General features: G+C 44.5%; 1 protein-coding gene across 1 annotated transcript in view; it reads right to left on the bottom strand.

The window, feature by feature from the left end:
* LOC311099505 (pyruvate carboxylase, mitochondrial-like) overlaps window positions 1-18783 on the bottom strand; it is a 112887-nt gene that overhangs the window by 30146 nt on the left and 63958 nt on the right. Inside the window, exon 10 of the mRNA XM_084140208.1 lies at window positions 9526-9708. Within this exon, the coding sequence (XP_083996334.1) occupies window positions 9526-9708 (183 nt within the window). The remainder of the gene's footprint in view (window positions 1-9525; window positions 9709-18783) is intronic.

The following is an 18783-nucleotide window of genomic DNA, read 5'->3' as shown; positions in this document are numbered from 1 at the left end:
TTGTGTAGGGTGGAGAGGAGAGGAGAGGAGGAGAGTGTTGTGTAGGGTGGAGAGGAGGAGAGGAGGAGAGTGTTGTGTAGGGTGGAGAGGAGAGGAGGAGGAGAGTGTTGTGTAGGGTGGAGAGGAGGAGAGGAGGAGAGTGTTGTGTAGGGTGGAGAGGAGGAGTGTGTTGTGTAGGGTGGAGAGGAGAGGAGGAGGAGAGTGTTGTGTAGGAAGGAGAGGAGAAGAGGAGGAGAGTGTTGTGTAGGGTGGAGAGGAGGAGAGGAGGAGAGTTGTGTAGGGTGGAGAGGAGAGGTGGAGAGGAGGAGAGGAGGAGAGTTGTGTAGGGTGGAGAGGAGAGGAGGAGAGGAGGAGAGTGTTGTGTAGGGTGGAGAGGAGAGGAGGAGAGTGTTGTGTAGGGTGGAGAGGAGGAGAGGAGGAGAGTGTTGTGTAGGGTGGAGAGGAGAGGAGGAGAGTGTTGTGTAGGGTGGAGAGGAGGAGAGGAGGAGAGTGTTGTGTAGGGTGGAGAGGAGAGGAGGAGAGTGTTGTGTAGGGTGGAGAGGAGAGGAGGAGAGTGTTGTGTAGGGTGGAGAAGAGAGGAGGAGAGTGTTGTGTAGGGTGGAGAGGAGGAGAGTGTTGTGTAGGGTGGAGAGGAGAGGAGGAGAGTGTTGTGTAGGGTGGAGAGGAGGAGAGTGTTGTGTAGGGTGGAGAGGAGAGGAGGAGAGTGTTGTGTAGGGTGGAGAGGAGAGGAGGAGAGTGTTGTGTAGGGTGGAGAGGAGAGGAGGAGAGTGTAGTGTAGGGTGGAGAGGAGAGTGTTGTGTAGGGTGGAGAGGAGGAGAGTTGTGTAGGGTGGAGAGGAGGAGAGTGTTGTGTAGGGTGGAGAGGAGAGGAGAGGAGGGGAGTGTTGTGTAGGGTGGAGAGGAGAGGAGGAGAGTTGTGTAGGGTGGAGAGGAGGAGAGTGTTGTATAGGGTGGAGAGGAGGAGAGTGTTGTGTAGGGTGGAGAGGAGGAGAGGAGGAGAGTGTTGTGTAGGGTGGAGAGGAGGAGAGTGTTGTGTAGGGTGGAGAGGAGGAGAGGAGGAGAGTGTTGTGTAGGGTGGAGAGGAGGAGAGGAGAGAGGGACAAAATGGAAACAAAGACTGAAACTGACAAAATGGTGGATGTAAAATATTATACAAGCCATTTGGCTTTAAAGCTAGAATCCTTAACTGAAACAAAGCGTTCTCCCTGCCCGTTTTAGCCAAAAAGCTAAGGGATGGGCCTGGATAAATGTAACCACTCTAAGGGATGGGCCTGGATAAATGTAACCACTCATTTACATAGACAGAGGTACGGATGCAAGGACTGACAATATCAAATGTATAGTTTTAACTATGTTTTAAGGCTATACAGTGTTTGCTTACATTTACTTTATTTACAAACATTGGAGTAAAACAAGCTTATATTTTGGGTTCTGAAGGGGTATGACAGTTGAACTAAGCTCATTAGGAATTTAAGTTATATTCTGCAAGAATATAAGTCCGAAATGGATGTAGCAACCAAGGATTCTAGTTTTTTTCAAAGACAAGGACTTAAAATATAAAAGCACAAAGTGCATTGCACAAGGAACCTAGCACATGCTGAAGAAGATAAGCCATGTATGGTGTGGACAGATGGGAGTGATGACAACTATACAAAATAAATGTAAAAAAAAGGTAAAACGAAGTCTGCTTTAATGCTGTAAGAGACTGACTACAACCTGAGACTTGTTTCAACAAGATAAATGAAACAATTAATGAATTACGGTAAATAAATCAACCGTTACTCAACAGCAGCACGACTCGACATTGAATGCCAAACCGCTGAGTAGATCAGGCATCAAAATGGTTCATATGAAAACTGTGATAATCAGATGCCAGTCAGTGATCATGTGTTTGTTTGAGAAGACCAGGAAGCAGCCTATCGGCAAACACAGAGGTGTTTGTCTTCGAGCTGAGAGAGGGAGAGAGATATGGGGAGAAAGAGGGGTAGAGAAGGTGGCTGGGGGAGGAGATGGATGAGTCAGGGAGGAGCTCTGAGAATGCAGTACACAGGGAAAGGCTACATGTCTATTGGTGCCATTTGTCATATGAACTACTTCTCTGTAGTGTATAGTCTACTTCTCTGTAGTGTATAGTCTACTTCTCTGTAGTGTATAGTCTACTTCTCTGTAGTGTATAGTCTACTTCTCTGTAGTGTATAGTCTACTTCTCTGTAGTGTATAGTCTACTTCTCTGTAGTGTATAGTCTACTTCTCTGTAGTGTATAGTCTACTTCTCTGTAGTGTATAGTCTACTTCTCTGTAGTGTATAGTCTACTTCTCTGTAGTGTATAGTCATACCCACAAAGCCCCTCTGAGCTCACTTAGCATGAGCTGTGTGATGGAGGCCGATCCACACATCAAATCAAATGTTATTTGTCACATACACGTGTTTAGCAGATGTTATTGCTGGTGTAGCGAAATGCTTGTGCCTCTAGCTCCGACAGTGCAGTAATATCTAACAATTTCACAACATATACAGTGAGGGAAAAAAGTATTTGATCCCCTGCTGATTTTGTACGTTTGCCCACTGACAAAGAAATGATCAGTCTATAATTTTAATGGTAGGTTTATTTGAACAGTGAGAGACAGAATAACAACAAAAAAATCCAGAAAAACGCATGTCAAAAATTTTATAAATTGATTTGCATTTTAATGAGGGAAATAAGTATTTGACCCCCTCTCAATCAGAAAGATTTCTGGCTCCCAGGTGTCTTTTATACAGGTAACGAGCTGAGATTAGGAGCACACTCTTAAAGGGAGTGCTCCTAATCTCAGTTTATTACCTGTATAAAAGACACCTGTCCACAGAAGCAATCAAATCAATCAGATTCCAAACTCTCCACCATGGCCAAGACCAAAGAGCTCTCCAAGGATGTCAGGGACAAGATTGTAGACCTACACAAGGCTGGAATGGGCTACAAGACCATCGCCAAGCAGCTTGGTGAGAAGGTGACAACAGTTGGTGTGATTATTCACTAATGGAAGAAACACAAAAGAACTGTCAATCTCCCTCGGCCTGGGGCTCCATGCAAGATATTACCTCGTGGAGTTGCAATGATCATGAGAACGGTGAGGAATCAGCCCAGAACTACACGGGAGGATCTTGTCAATGATCTCAAGGCAGCTGGGACCATAGTCACCAAAAAACAATTGGTAACACACTACGCCGTGAAGGACTGAAATCCTGCAGCGCCCGCAAGGTCCCCCTGCTCAAGAAAGCACATATACAGGCCCGTCTGAAGTTTGCCAATGAACATCTGAATGATTCAGAGGAGAACTGGGTGAAAGTGTTGTGGTCAGATGAGACCAAAATCGAGCTCTTTGGCATCAACTCAACTCGCCGTGTTTGGAGGAGGAAGAATGCTGCCTATGACCCCAAGAACACCATCCCCACCGTCAAACATGGAGGTGGAAACATTATGCTTTGGGGGTGTTTTTCTGCTAAGGGGACAGGACAACTTCACCGCATCAAAGGGACGATGGACGGGGCCATGTACTGTCAAATCTTGGGTGAGAACCTCCTTCCCACAGCCAGGGCATTGAAAATGGGTCGTGGATGGGTATTCCAGCATGACAATGACCCAAAACACACGGCCAAGGCAACAAAGGAGTGGCTCAAGAAGCAGCACATTAAGGTCCTGGAGTGGCCTAGCCAGTCTCTAGACCTTAATCCCATAGAAAATCTGTGGAGGGAGCTGAAGGTTTGAGTTGCCAAACGTCAGCCTCGAAACCTTAATGACTTGGAGAAGATCTGCAAAGAGGAGTGGAACAAAATCCCTCCTGAGATGTGTGCAAACCTGGTGGTCAACTACAAGAAACGTCTGACCTCTGTGATTGCCAACAAGGGTTTTGCCACCAAGTACTAAGTCATGTTTTGCAGAGGGGTCAAATACTTATTTCCCTCATTAAAATGCAAATCAATTCATAACATTTTTGACATGCGTTTTTCTGGATTTTTTTGTTGTTATTCTGTCTCTCACTGTTCAAATAAACCTACCATTAAAATTATAGACTGATCATGTCTTTGTCAGTGGGCAAACGTACAAAATCAGCAGGGGATCAAATACTTTTTTCCTTCACTGTACCTAATACACACAATTTTTTTTTTTTTTTACATTTTAGTCATTTAGCAGACGCGCTTATCCAGAGCGACTTACAGTTAGTGCATACATTTTCATACAAATCTAAGTAAGGAATTCACACAAAAGGGAGACAAGGAGAGAGTGGATAGTGAGAGTAGTGCATGCAGCAGTTTCCCCTTTTCTTGCCAGAGGCAAACTGGTGCCCTATTTCACCCAATTAAAAACTGCTGATTGGTGAATTCACACAAACACATCGTGAACTCTGTCCACCGGTGCTCAAACCACTGACCTGCAGTTCTGCAACCAACCACTGTTCACATTGTAGAGCACATATGTCATGTTCTGCTGATAAGTCCTATTAATATCAGATCTGCAGATCTGGTAGGCTGTGGATAAAATTGTGCAGTTTAGACCAGGAGTTCACCATCTCAGAAATAGCTCTGACATCTCCAATTTGCTGGATAAGAAATAAAAATGGTTCAGAGTCCTTTTAGCCAGTCCTGATTTCATTTAGCCTCATACCATCCAACTCATTCACCATGGTTGGCTGTTCTCTGCCCCTGCATCTAAAACCCTACCCTAGCTGTGAGACGGCCAGAAGGAATAAGTGAGTGCTTTGACCTTTTCACCTCAGATGTAGAGCCAAGGTTTTCCTATTCACGACTGGAGATTTGAACAGAAAAACAGGGTGACTTAACTGGACAAAACATCTTGGACAAGCATTCTAACCCACCCATTTGAATTTAAAATCACCAATCTCTACTCCCCGTTCCACTGAAGCACCTCTACCCCAACCACACCCTATGATCAGCAGAAAGGAGTGTGTGGGTGGTTGTGTTGCTAGAGAAAGTGGATAAGACTGACACTCAATCCACATAAAACGACCAACATTAATCAAAATTCTTAAAAGGGCACTTTCGTCCACTACCATCAGTCGTCTACATTTTAAAAAGTGAAATGACCATTTCTACAATATATAAACAGAATTCTGACAGTATTCTGGTCGTTTTGTGGTTTGTTTCATGTTCCTTGAGGGAAGTATTTCCTTCCCTTGAAGCAAATGCTGCAGAAGCAATCAGCAGATGCAAAGTGGGAAATAGTGCTGCAATATTAATTTAGCCAAACAAACAGTACAATTCTATTTGTGTGTGCGATAAACGTGGGAGACAGAGGGAGAGAGAGGGAGAGTGTGAGGGAGTGAAAGAATGAGCGTTGGAGGGGGTTGAGTATTATTCATGCAAATGACTCATGTACATGCATGTTTAAGTGGTCATTAACAGATTGCTGCATACAGCATTAAAATCCTTGTTTATCTTCTACCTTGGTCCTACAAAGGTCTCCTCATCACACTAAACTGCATAGAGGGGCAGTTTGGAGAGGAGTGGGTGTGGGGTGTTACGGTGGAGGGGAGCAAAGCAGAGGGGGGATATAATGACAGTGAGTGTTACAGCTGTGAAATATTTAGATCCTTATTGCACGTCTCTAATTCACTATCCCACTTCGAAGCAGAGTGCAGCAAAGCTTTCAAATTCTAATGACTGGAAAGTATCCATGCATAATAATAAATCAGATATGTGTTCATCTGAGCGAGATATTAAATAAATGGAACCATCTGCATCTAGCCTGCCTGCACACTCCATCTGCATCTAGCCTGCCTGCACACTACATCTGCATCTAGCCTGCCTGCACACTCCATCTGCATCTAGCCTGCCTGCACACTACATCTAGCCTGCCTGCACACTACATCTTCCTCTTCTCTTTAAGCAGCCTCCCACTCATCTCGATTTTCACCCAACTCCTCTCCATATCTCCCCACACCCCGTTTCAGTTTGCCATATCTCCCTCTAAAGCCAGTCACACCTCTGGGAACCATTTAGTGCAGATTAGGGCTTCAAAGACCACTGTTCTTTGCGGTACACAGTGCCAGTGAATGTGTTGGTGTTTAATATGGAGCACTACATCTCCGTTTCTACTTGTAAAGGAAGGTAGTAGTTACATAAGCTGGCAACAACCTATTGCCAATTGATTTAGACCCTCGTCTTCGCTCTCATCCTCGTGTGCACTGTAAATGCATAACTGAGGGAGGGTGGGAGCGGGAGAGCGAGGAGGTGGGAGGAGAAAGGGACATACAATAGATATAACTGTGATGGTGGGCACAGGAATCATTGCATAGTACCCAAAGGAGTGATTTCTCAGACCACTTAAGGCAATTTCTATCTGCGGGTGAGCAAGGGGTAAAAAATTTAATAATTTAAAGCGACAGCTACATGTAATGGATATTGAGCTGGTAATGTTGGTTAGTCTTCCCAAGGTGTATGTAGTCCCCTGTAGCTCAGTTGGAAGAGCATGGCGCTTGCAACGCCAGGGTTGTGGGTTCGTTTCCCACGGGGGGCCAGTATGAAAATGTATGCACTCACTAACTAAGTCGCTCTGGATAAGAGCGTCTGCATGCATCACTACAGCACACTGCAAAATATATTAGCCCGACAGTACAGTGGGTAACATGATCTCTGGAATAACTGAAATCTTGTTGAAGCTGAACTTCGGAGGCTCCAAGTCTGTTGCTACGCCCAGAAATGACTGTGGGATTGCCTTTAAAAAGGATTTCAACGTGTTTACGGATGTTTTGTCACATACACAGCCGGATTGGTGCAATGAAATGTTGTTTTACAGGGTCAGCCATAGTAGTACAATAGGTGCAGTGAAATGTGTTGTTTTACAGGGTCAGCCATAGTAGTACGATAGGTGCAGTGAAATGTGTTGTTTTACAGGGTCAGCCATAGTAGTACGATAGGTGCAGTGAAATGTGTTGTTTTACAGGGTCAGCCATAGTAGTACGATAGGTGCAGTGAAATGTGTTGTTTTACGGGGTCAGCCATAGTAGTACGATAGGTGCAGTGAAATGTGTTGTTTTACGGGGTCAGCCATAGTAGTACGATAGGTGCAGTGAAATTTGTTGTTTTACAGGGTCAGCCATAGTAGTACGGCACCCCTGTAGCAAATTAGGATGAAGTGCCTTGCTCAAGGGCAAATCAACAGATTTCTTCACCTTGTCGGGTATTCAAACCAGCGCTGCCTAGGGCTAGGATGATATCACATTTTCGGACCGTTCTTTCAGCCAATATGTTTTGCTTGTAAATCTGGGCAGCACGTCCTCTGCTTCTCTAACACCTAATGCTGCTGGAGGGGAAATCACTTGGCTGTACTCTTATTTGAACAGGTAATTAAATCTCTGGTGGTGTCAGTGCTAAATAAATTAGCCATTTGAAGCTGCGGCACTGCTGCGGTCCAATGGGGTTCGAGTGGCCTTCCCCTGCTGGGAGGAACAGCGTGACAGCGAATTAGATGGAGACATGGGAAAGGAGGGACGCATGATAGAGGGGGAAAAGGAGTTTAGTTTATGCTGTGAGGGAAATTAATCAAACATGCAAGGAAATGGAGGGAGGGAATTGTGCGACCAACATGGTTTGAACTTCTTCACCCATCCTGAAGTGATAATGAGTCATCATTAAAACACATGTGACAGTTCGCTTGTTAGTGCCCTTGTGGAGCAGAGAGGGGATGATCTGGAGCAGCTTTAATGTCTTTGATATTTTGGAGTGCTGCAAATAATCATGCCAACAAAATACCTCTGGGGCTGAAGAGAGGGTGAGCGGGTGAGAGGGTGAGCGGGAGAGGGTGAGCGGGGTAGGGAGAGGGTGAGCGGGGTAGGGAGAGGGTGAGCGGGGTAGGGAGAGGGTGAGCGGGGTAGGGAGAGGGTGAGCGGGGTAGGGAGAGGGTGAGCGGGGTAGGGAGAGGGTGAGCGGGGTAGGGAGAGCGGGGTAGGGAGAGGGTGAGCGGGGTAGGGAGGAGGGTGAGCGGGGTAGGGAGAGGGTGAGCGGGGTAGGGAGGAGGGTGAGCGGGGTAGGGAGGAGGGTGAGCGGGGTAGGGAGAGGGTGAGCGGGGTAGGGAGGAGGGTGAGCGGGGTAGGGAGAGGGTGAGCGGGGTAGGGAGAGGGTGAGCGGGGTAGGGAGAGGGTGAGCGGGGTAGGGAGGAGGGTGAGCGGGGTAGGGAGAGGGTGAGCGGGGTAGGGAGAGCGGGGTAGGGAAATAAGATAAATGAAATATTCCAACTACAGGGCAGTCGTCTCAGTCTGTCACACTGTGTCAGGTCAACAAGAACAGGAGAGGAAGGAAACGACTGAGGACACTAGACAAGTGGAAAGGAAGAAGAAACTTGACAATCAAGAGAGAATCATGTTGGTGAAGCAGAAGCTGATCCAGGAAAGGTAAGTGTGTGGAGGGCTCGGACAGTCATAAGATGTTAGAGCGTTCCCCTGCTGCATACCCTTCAAAAGCGCAGCTGGCCATGGTGCAGCTGCTGCCACTAACCCTCACTCAACACACACATGCGCACACACACACACACACACACACACACACACGTTTCCCAGTCAAAGGTTTCATTCAGAGCCATGGAAAACTAGGGCTGGCAGAACAAGAATCCCATCCCTTAAATCCAACAAAAAGACATACATACAGCCATTCATACTGTGCTTTCAAGTGAACATATGTTGTTATTGACACTAGTATTGTATAAACAAAAACATCCCTCTGATCTGCAACTCTGATTCTCTACTTTACAATTCCAAACCAAAGCCCTCTTCGATACAAGTTGAAAGTAGAATTTCATTTTTTATCCTCTCCGTCACATGCGTAGACACAAGCCATCCAATCCCCTGTATATTTAGCTTCTACTTCCCACTACTACTTAATAATTCACCAATTAAAAACGGTGCCATTTAAAAGATGCACTACTGACAAGAAAGAAAATCTGGGTTTTGAGGGGAGAAATGTTAATACATTTCAGCTCTCCAGAATGTTTATCATTTACTTAATCTGTGGTCCACGGATTAGATTAAACTCTGAACAGACTTGACCTTGCAGTACATTTACATTTTTACATTTTAGTCATTTAGCAGACGCTCTTATCCAGAGCGACTTACAGTTAGTGAGTGCATACATTTTCATACTGAGCATCAGGATCAGATTCATCATAAATGCATTGATGACCTGTCTGGCCTTAATGACATCCCTTTCATGGAGCTCCTGCTTTCCACTTCTGTTCTCCAGTTGCCACTTTCAGCACTTTTCCCTTAATAAGGATCTCGTGCTAAAAACCTCTGACCATTACACAGTAATGACACATGCAGACAGTTTTAGGTGAGGGTAAAACGGGGCACTTCAAAAGCTGCACTTCCAAGCACTTTTGAAAAAAGGTTATTTGATAAGTTCAAAAAATTATTGATGACTGGATTGAATGAGGATTCGAAGCCATCCACCTCATACTACTCTCTTCACTTGAGTCGCGCGGCAGGAGATTAAAAAGACAAATGTGACACAATGTGCTGTAATTAATGACCCTACCTTGACCCCACGGACACGGAACTCCGCCAGCGCCCTGTTCATCTTGGCGGCAGCGGCAGGCAGGTCCTTCCCGCTAGCGATGACTTTGACCAAGAGGGAGTCGTAGTGGGGGGAGATGATGGCTCCCTGGAACGCAGAGGCACTGTCCAGACGGATGCCCATGCCCTCGCCACTCCGGAACACCTGAGGATTTGGGAGAGAGGAATTATTGGTATGCAGATAGAGCCGTTAAGACAGGAGTCAGGAAGAGAGTAACCCCATCTATATGATGCATGCACATTTACAAATGTAGCAATACATATCCTTTGACAACACTTAACTTTTTCCAAGTTTCACGTTTGTCAATTCACTCAAATCAAATTTGGCTTGTCACGTACACAGTTTACAACAGGTATAAAAGGTGCAGTGAAATGTTTGTGTGCTAGCTCCCTCAACATTGCAGTAAAATAATCTATCAATAATAAGAGTCAAGACAAATAAAAAATAACCAGTAATAGAAGCGGTAGTATGCCTAGTAATAGCCTGATATATACACACACACACACACAATAGGATATACAGAAGAGATAATGTGCCATGTCAAGTATGACTATTAACAATATAAAAGTAAACGCATGACAATAGCCCCCTCCCGTTTCCTGTAGACCCCGATCAACTCCTTGGTTTTGCTGACGTTGAGGGAGAGGCTGTTTTCCTGGCATCACTCCGCCAGGGCGCTAACCTCTCTGTAGGCTGTCTCATCGCCATCGGCGATCAGGCCCACCACCGCCATGTCATCGGCAAACTTAACGATGGTGTTAAGAGTTGTGTGTGGCGGAGGTGTTGTTTCCCACCCTCACCACCTGGGGTCTGCCTGTCAGGAAGTCCAGGATCGAGTTGCAGAGGGAGGTGTTCAAACCCAATTAGTCAGCGGTAGTCACGACTGTAGCGGTGTGGATGTTTAATTAGCTGATATCCTTTAACAACCTCCAATTTCATGGTCCAATTAAGATTCAAAGACAGTTCATTTGAAGACTCTTGATTGAAGTTATTTTTGATTCAAAACACACAGGGTGTCAGTAAAGGTAACGTTCCAAATGAAAAGGTTTGATGTAAATGACACACAAATAGAGGGTGTTTCAATCAGTCTTGGGCTAGGCGCTGTGCAATGTCAGAACAGACCAAAGACAAAAGCTAGCCTTTCAATCAGCAGATACTGCTCTTGATGGGTGACAGTGTTGGCTTCCAAAAACACAAATCACTGAATTATTCAAGCTTGGTATTACCGTGCTGTGTTGATATCATTATTGGTAGAAAATGGCATACTGAAAATACAGCCTGAACACCAGTAAAAACGGAAAGTTTTATTTGACCAGGTAAGTCAATTATGAACAAATTCTTATTTACAATGATGGCCTGGCAAGAGGCCTCCTGTGGGGACGTGGCAGGGATAAAAACAAACAAACAAAAAAACATTTCAACAAAAACAGACAGAAGACACTATCAACAGCAAACAGTGGATGTGTGTGAAGTAAAACATGCTTCCTTAAATAAGGCAACACAAACTAGTGACAGTGACAACTAGAAACAACATGTTTAGCTCCACAAGGGTCAGCCTCTCATCCTCCAAGCCCCCATCGCTCTGCCTTCATGTGCCTTCCAGCACTGGGATTAAAGCCCTGTTAACCCTATTCTCACTGTGTGAGATGCACTGCAGGGAGGACTCCCACACAAATCAGAACAATCACAGCCAAACAGCCTGCCAACACTATTAAACATGTCCACCTGCGGTGCAAGAGCCCCAGCTCTCGTGTTGTGAGCCGGAGAGGCTGGAAGGGATGATCTGTTCCGTGGTGTGCTACCTGTACCCACCCTTGGTGCAGCTGCGTATTTGGAGCGCTCACATTTAACATTCTTTAAATCTCTCAATTAGATATGAACACGATATGACAATCTTATCCTTAGAATGTTTTACGGTACAAATTAGCATTTTTCAAAATATTGAAAAGTAACCTAATGAGGTTACAACTATGATTGCATTTCATTGTCTACCAAACAGTAGGCCAACAGATGAAGAGCATTTTCTGATAAAAGTTATTACCACAGTATGAATGGAATCTACCAGGAGGAATGTAGCCCCACAGCAACAGTTACACAGTAATAGACAATGGCAGAAAAACCAACATGCCATGTTTGTTGCAGAGAAAGGAGATCACCCCATGGCTCCAAGACAAATCAGCTATATGTATTGAGCTTGTCTGATGCTTAAAGCTTACAGTTTGATGAAATAAGAAAATGCCTCAAGAGGGCACCAGAGATCTAGATAAACAAAAAATAAAATCACTTGACCCAACAATTCTCCTCCCCGCTCCTGCTGGCTTTCGCAGACTCTGCCATTACTCTCCTGATGTTGCTGGTAATAGGCTACACGAGGAGTCGGCAACCTTTCTCACGTGGAATGCCAATTTATCTTACAATTTCTACCAATCTGCATGCCAGTTCTGGTTTTCCTATGCACATTTTTGTGAAACAGTTTCATTTAATTTATAATTAAGTCTTCATATCTCAAAATCATTGTCATGTGGTTAATCAAAATTATATACAAATCTAAATGAAAACTATACAAATCTAAAAAGTAACTTCTATTGCCATTGCCAACTATGTAAAAATAGCCTACATAAAGCCAACAAATAAAAACATTGCAGCTTGCAGGTAGAAAATATCCTGATAAAAATAAATATCCTATAAATCACATTGGCTACACATGGCCTGTCTGCAATGAACTTGAAACATTGTATCAACTATTAACTTGGGTCCGGCCTAAACTTGCACTAGTGAACTTGCAACATTGTATAAAATATTCTGGGCCCAAGGGATAAGAAGCAGTGCTTGACTTGGGCAGGAGCTCACCGGAGCTGAGTACCGGCACCTCAAATGTTCTACTGCTTGAGTTCCGGTTCCTCTCATAGAATTTTAGCTTGAAAGTATTGTGGAGCTCCTGCACCTAAATATAAAAAGTCCCAGCACCCAAATTGAGTACCGGAACCTATTTCAGTCCAAGTCAAGCACTGATAAGTAATCAGGTAGGCCTATTTTATGACGTTTCCATTGGATGAGAGAATGACATTGTTCCCTTTCACGCTGACTGGTTATCAAAAGGGAGAGAGATGGAAAGATTTTTCAAATACATTGAGGAATTATTGTCATTCTCAATGGATGTAAAAACAGACTTAATTTGCTTGCTGTTTTAGGTGAAGAAAACATTACTTTGAGAAGCTCCACAGGTCATTAGTGGTGGTGCGTTAAGCCAAAGCAGAAATACTATCAGATCCCCAAATGGGCACATTTATATGCCTACATTTGCGCGCAGGCCAGGTAGCCTATAGGCCTACTTCCATGCATGCGCCTCCTTACTCATCATTGACAGAAGCTTTCCAAACAACTGACAATGAGTAAATTGCCAAAACTCGTAAATGGAATGAAATAAACCTAAACTTGTTTCTCACAAGTGTAGCATAGGTTGTGCACTCTGTAAACAATGTGTCTACTCTGACAATGACAACGGGAAGACTGGAATAATAATATTAAATGCAAAACAAGCTTTCTTGAGTAAGGCAGCTCCAAAATGCAGGTGTTTCAGCCTAGCTCAGTGCTTTCTGTGGTGGTGGGGCAGCCAGCGGAAAATACAGAGCGTAGGGGTTTGTAATGTTCAATAGTTGCGGCGTGATTGGCTCAGTGTTCTGTCACGCATTGGGACACTACGTCTATGAGTAGAGCTCAAATTCAAGCCCCTTGGGTGCTGCCATAGAGTTACATTAGAAGTGCCCATCCAATAAGGCTCAAGGTCATTGGCCACAGATAAAATTATGTCAAATCACGTTACCTACAGTAGCTTTGATTGGACTGATCATGTCAACATCATACTTTCGAAATCTTAGCTAGCAAGCTAGCAGTCATCATCAAGTCGACAATCTACTGGCAAATCCTTTTCAATCCTTGTCATATGAAGAGAAATAATGAAGAGAAATTATAGATAAAACGTATCGGTGCTCATCGGCCATTAGCCTTATTTTCAGCAAACTTAACATTAGTAAATATTTGTATGAACATAAGATTCAACAACAGACATAAACTGAACAAGTTCCACAGACATGTGACTAACAGAAATTGAATAATGTGTCCCTGAACAAAGGGGGGGTCAAAATCAAAAGTAACAGTGTGGCCACAAGCTGCATTAAGTACTGCAGTGCATCTCCTCCTCATGGACTGCACCAGATTTGCCAGTTGTTGCTGTGAGATGTTACCCCACTCTTCCACCAAGGCACCTGCAAGTTCCCGGACATTTCTGGGGGGGAATGGCCCTAGCCCTCACCCTCCGATCCAACAGGTCCCAGACATGCTCAATGGGATTGCGATCCGAGCTCTTCGCTGGCCATGACAGAACACTGACATTCCTGTCTTGCAGGAAATCACGCACAGAACGAGCAGTATGGCTGGTGGCATTGTCATGCTGGAGGGTCATGTCAGGATGAGCCTGCAGGAAGGGTACCACATGAGGGAGGAGGATGTCTTCCCTGTAACACACAGCGTTGAGATTGCCTGCAATGACAACAAGCTCAGTCCGATGATGCTGTGACACACCACCCCAGACCATGACGGACCCTCCAAATCGATCCTGCTCCAAAGTAGATGCCTCGGTGTAACGCTCATTCCTTCGATGATATACACGGATCCGACCATCACCCCTGGTGAGACAAAACTGCAACTCGTGAGTGAAGAGCACTTTTTGCCAGTCCTGTCTGGTCCAGCGACGGTGGGTTTGTGCCCATAGGCGACATTGTTGCCGGTGATGTCTGGTGAGGACCTGCCTTACAACAGGCCTACAAGCCCTCAGTCCAGCCTCTCTCAGCCTATTGCGGACAGTCTAAGCACTGATGGAGGGATTGTGCGTTCCTGGTGTAACTCGGGCAGTTGTTGTTGCCATCCTGTACCTGTCCCCGCAAGTGTGATGTTTGGATGTACCGATCCTGTGCAGGTGTTGTTACACGTGATCTGCCACTGCGAGGACGATCAGCTGTCCGTCCTGTCTCCCTGTAGCGCTGTCAGTACGGACATTGCAATTTATTGCCCTGGCCACATCTGCAGTCTTCATGCTTCCTTGCAGCATGCCTAAGGCACGTTCACGCAGATGAGCAGGGACCCTGGGCATCTTTCTTTTGGTGTTTTTCAGAGTCAGTAGAAAGGCCTCTTTAGTGTGCTAAGTTTTCATAACTGACCTTAATTGCCTACCGTCTGTAAGCTGTTAGTGTCTTAACGACCGTTCCACAGGTGCATGTTCATTAATTGTTTATGGTTAATTGAACAAGCATGGGAAACAGTGTATAAACCCTTTACAATGAAGATCTGTGAAGTTATATGGGTTTTTACTAATTATCTTTGAAAGACAGGGTCCTGAAAAAAGGATGTTCCTTTTTTTGCTGAGTTTAGTTATATTAACTACGTCCGTCCTAGCTCGCTCATTAAATGTCTTAAAATAAATTACGGATTGCCTCTTATCCGCTCGTCGTCCCCTGTGCTCCCGAGTGGCGCAGTGGTCTAAGGCTGTGCCACTAGAGATCCTGGTTCGAATCCAGGCTCTGTCGTAGCCGGCCGTGACCGGGAGACCCATGGGGCGGCGCACAATTGGCCCAGCGTCGTCCAGGGTAGGGGAGGGAATGGCCGGCAGGGATGTAGCTCAGTTGGCAGAGCATGGTGTTTGCAACGCCAGGGTTGTGGGTTCGATTCCCACGGGGGGCCAGTATGAAAAAAAAAAAATATATATATATATATATATATATATAATGTATGCACTCACTAACTGTAAGTCGCTCTGGATAAGAGTGTCTGCTAAATGACTAAAATGTAAATGTAAATAGTTTGTACATCTCAATTGTCAGTAGAAACCACATTTGTGACCGACCGGCTTGATCTTATGTACCAAAGTTTGAAATGGTGTTTTATACATTGGATAAATGTAGAGACTCAGAGCTAGAAAATTGTATATCATACACTACAGTTGAGGAACAATGGGAAAGTAATTCTGCTTTGAAAGTTGATAAACTTGTAACCTCACTTTTGAGAAAATGGCCTTTGATTGTTTTGGTACACCCACTGGAGAGCTCTTCTTTGTCTACACCCATTCAGCATCGTTCACACCCTCTTAAGCTATAGCCCCGCCCGTAAACTCAGAGCATTGTCAGATTGCCTGTAGGGTTGATCTGAGCGTTCTGTCCTAACAGCAGCAGTCAAGCACCCAAGCTAACTGGCTAACGTTGGCTAGCTTGCTAGCTACTTCCAGACAAATGAGAGAACTTCTCACTGACCATTTTAGCTAGCTAACTAACTAAACAATGAATCATAATCCCAACTCATGACGCTACTACCCTGCATGAATCTGCAGTTAGCTAACCAACCAGGTTCAACGTTAGCTAGCTAACATTAGGCTATAAATAGCAAAGCAAATGGCTCTGAGATACAAATAATATTACTACACAGATCATACACGTAACGCGAGCCAGCCAGCTAACTTTAGCTAGCTAGTCAACAGTACACTTCAACTTCAAATGAAAACGACTTTGACTAAATTAGAAGTGTGTAATATCTGAAGATTTTGCTAGCTAGATTATCTTACCCATATACATGGATGGACGCTTCTCCCTCTCTGTCACGGATGCCATGGTTGCCCTTAGTTTGAAGATGTAATCCGGAGACAGGTGTTTTCTCCATCTCCTTAGCTATCTTCCACTGATTTCAAAACTCGATCTCTCGGCATGTCCAGCCCACTCATTATCTCAGCCAATCATGGCTAGCGGGAAGGTTGCTGTCTTTAACGGTGGCTAAACCAACTAGGCTCGTAATTGAACAATTTTATACGTCTTTACAGATGTCATACAAGTTTGTTATTAAGGCACATGAAAGTTCACATGTTCCAGAAGGCATTTCTGCAACAACAAAAAGCTTTTTGATTAAAAAAAAATTTTTACGTTCAAATGGCTCTCCTGTGAAGTAGTGACGCGCGACATAAACCTAGTTTCCTGAAACGAGTCACATTTCTTTAAGCAAGTCAGCCATGTTTTTTTTGTTTAAAGGCAGTAAAATGAGGCTGAATGAACTGTTTTGCTCCGCTAATAGCCAGGTGTAGAAGTGATAAGGTGTTGGGACTCTGCTGTTGGGACAGCTTTATGTAGGCCCTAACAGTTTGTCACCGTTATAGTGCAATTAATGTATTGTTTAGTGTTGTGTAGTGGCTTTGCTGGCAAGCAGCTAAAAAAAAGAAAAAACAATTGGGAGTTTGCCCCACCAAGATGTACATGCTAAAATCGCCACTGTATACACTAACAATCAAACGTAAACAATTCACACGATTAAGTTATGAAACAATGAACGTGCACAAATTGGCAGGAGCGAGCAGATTCTGGAGAGAGAAGTGCATTGTGCATCTGGGCGCACGGTCAATCAGACGTCTGCATTGGCGTCTGCATCAAGGAAGTGAGTTTGTGTTTATACAGGATGTACCGCTCCCACCTACCGTCAACAAATCATGTAAATGCGGAGCTATACAGAGCCCTCCACAACATTTGGGAGGCGCATGGCAATGCGGTACAGAGCTCGATTTGGCCTCAGAAGGCTCCGCAATTGCATCCATATGGAGCCTCCTACCACATTTCGAATCAAGCATTAATTGGCTTTTAGTCTAGGCCTCCGCAATGGATTAGTTCACTGAAATGGGTGTACACACACACACACACAAACTGCTCGACTAAAACAATCTTGGTTGACCAACAGCCTAACGACCAAACAATCGACTAATTGGGGTCAGCCCTAGTGTGCGCGCGTATGCACTGTGTGTGCAATTCGTGTGTGTGTCCTCCATCTCGCTGTCTGTCTGGGAGAATAAACTGATCTGATGTTTAATGCGCTCTGATATTGGAGCGCATGCAACATCATGGGAGGGAGATTGAAGAGGGTAAACGTGCTCGTTTCGGTCAGGATCCAAGTGTGATGCTTCAACCTCTGTCGCCAAGGCAACAGGGTCAATAAAGATGGCGGCCTGCCAATCCAACTCCCCTCCGCTCCTCCCCCTCTCATTAGACACAGCAACCCTTTTCCAAAAGTAGGTCACAACACCTCCACTCATTCCCTAACAGCCTAAAACATCCATGTCAAGCATGAACCAGTACCAAAAACTATTGACCCAAACTGACTAAACAGTCATCCAACAAAGGCATCGCACCTTCATCTCCCCTACCTCCCTACCTGCCTTCCTCAGACAACTTCAAAAACACGTTGTCAGTTTGACATGTTGAACCGGGGGTTTGCCCAAGCTATAGAGAATTCAAAAATGCATTACCCGGCTGTGTAGAGCGCATCTACAACAGCAGTGGGGTCCTCTGGTGGAACGCCGTACTCCAGATAGACATGTTGAGTATGTCTACTTAACACAGCAAAGGATGACCCCCTCCTAAAGACCTCTCCAATAACATCACACAGGAGTGGAATTAGAACCACTGCACAATGTATCCAACTATGACGAGACAACTGCCATTGCATTCAAACTAGGGGAACAAGGTTTTTGCTGCTAGATATTTCTGCTCTGTTTTCAGAGCAGAAAGTCAAAATATTTGTTAAAATATTCATCTCTGCCTTGCGAGGGTGTGTGCTACGCCATGGCTTATAACTATAAGAATAAGAAATCTAAGATGTGGCAAATTATCAGTGGTGGAAAAAGTACCCAATTGTTATACTTGAGTAAAAGTAAAGATACCCTAATAGAAAATGACTCAAGTAAAGTGAAAGTCACCCAGTAAAATACTACAAGTAAAAGTCAAAAAATATTTTGTCTTAAATATACTTAAGTATATTTTAGCAATTACATTTACTTTCGATACTTAAGCATCAAAAGTAAAAGTATAAATCATTTCAAATTCCTTATATTAAGCAAACCAGACGACACCATTTTCTTTTTAAACATTTTATTTACGGATAGCCAGTCGCACACTCCAACACTCAGACATAATTTACAAACGAAGCATGTGTGTTTAGTGAGTCCGCCAGATCAGAGGCAGTAGGGATGACCAGGCATGTCTTGATAGGGGTGTGAATTGGACCATTTTCCTGTCCGGCTAAGCATTCAAAATGTAACGAGTACTTTTGGGTGTCTGGGAAAATGTATGGAGTAAAAAGTACATTATTTTCATTAGGAATGTAATGGAGTAAAAGTCGTCAATAATATAAATAGTA

Source organism: Coregonus lavaretus (genome assembly GCF_964263955.1).
Source record: "Coregonus lavaretus genome assembly, chromosome: 24".
NCBI classification, from domain to species: Eukaryota; Metazoa; Chordata; class Actinopteri; order Salmoniformes; family Salmonidae; genus Coregonus; species Coregonus lavaretus.
The sequence above is the reverse complement of the archived record's forward strand: the minus strand, read 5'-3'. Positions and strand labels throughout refer to the sequence as shown.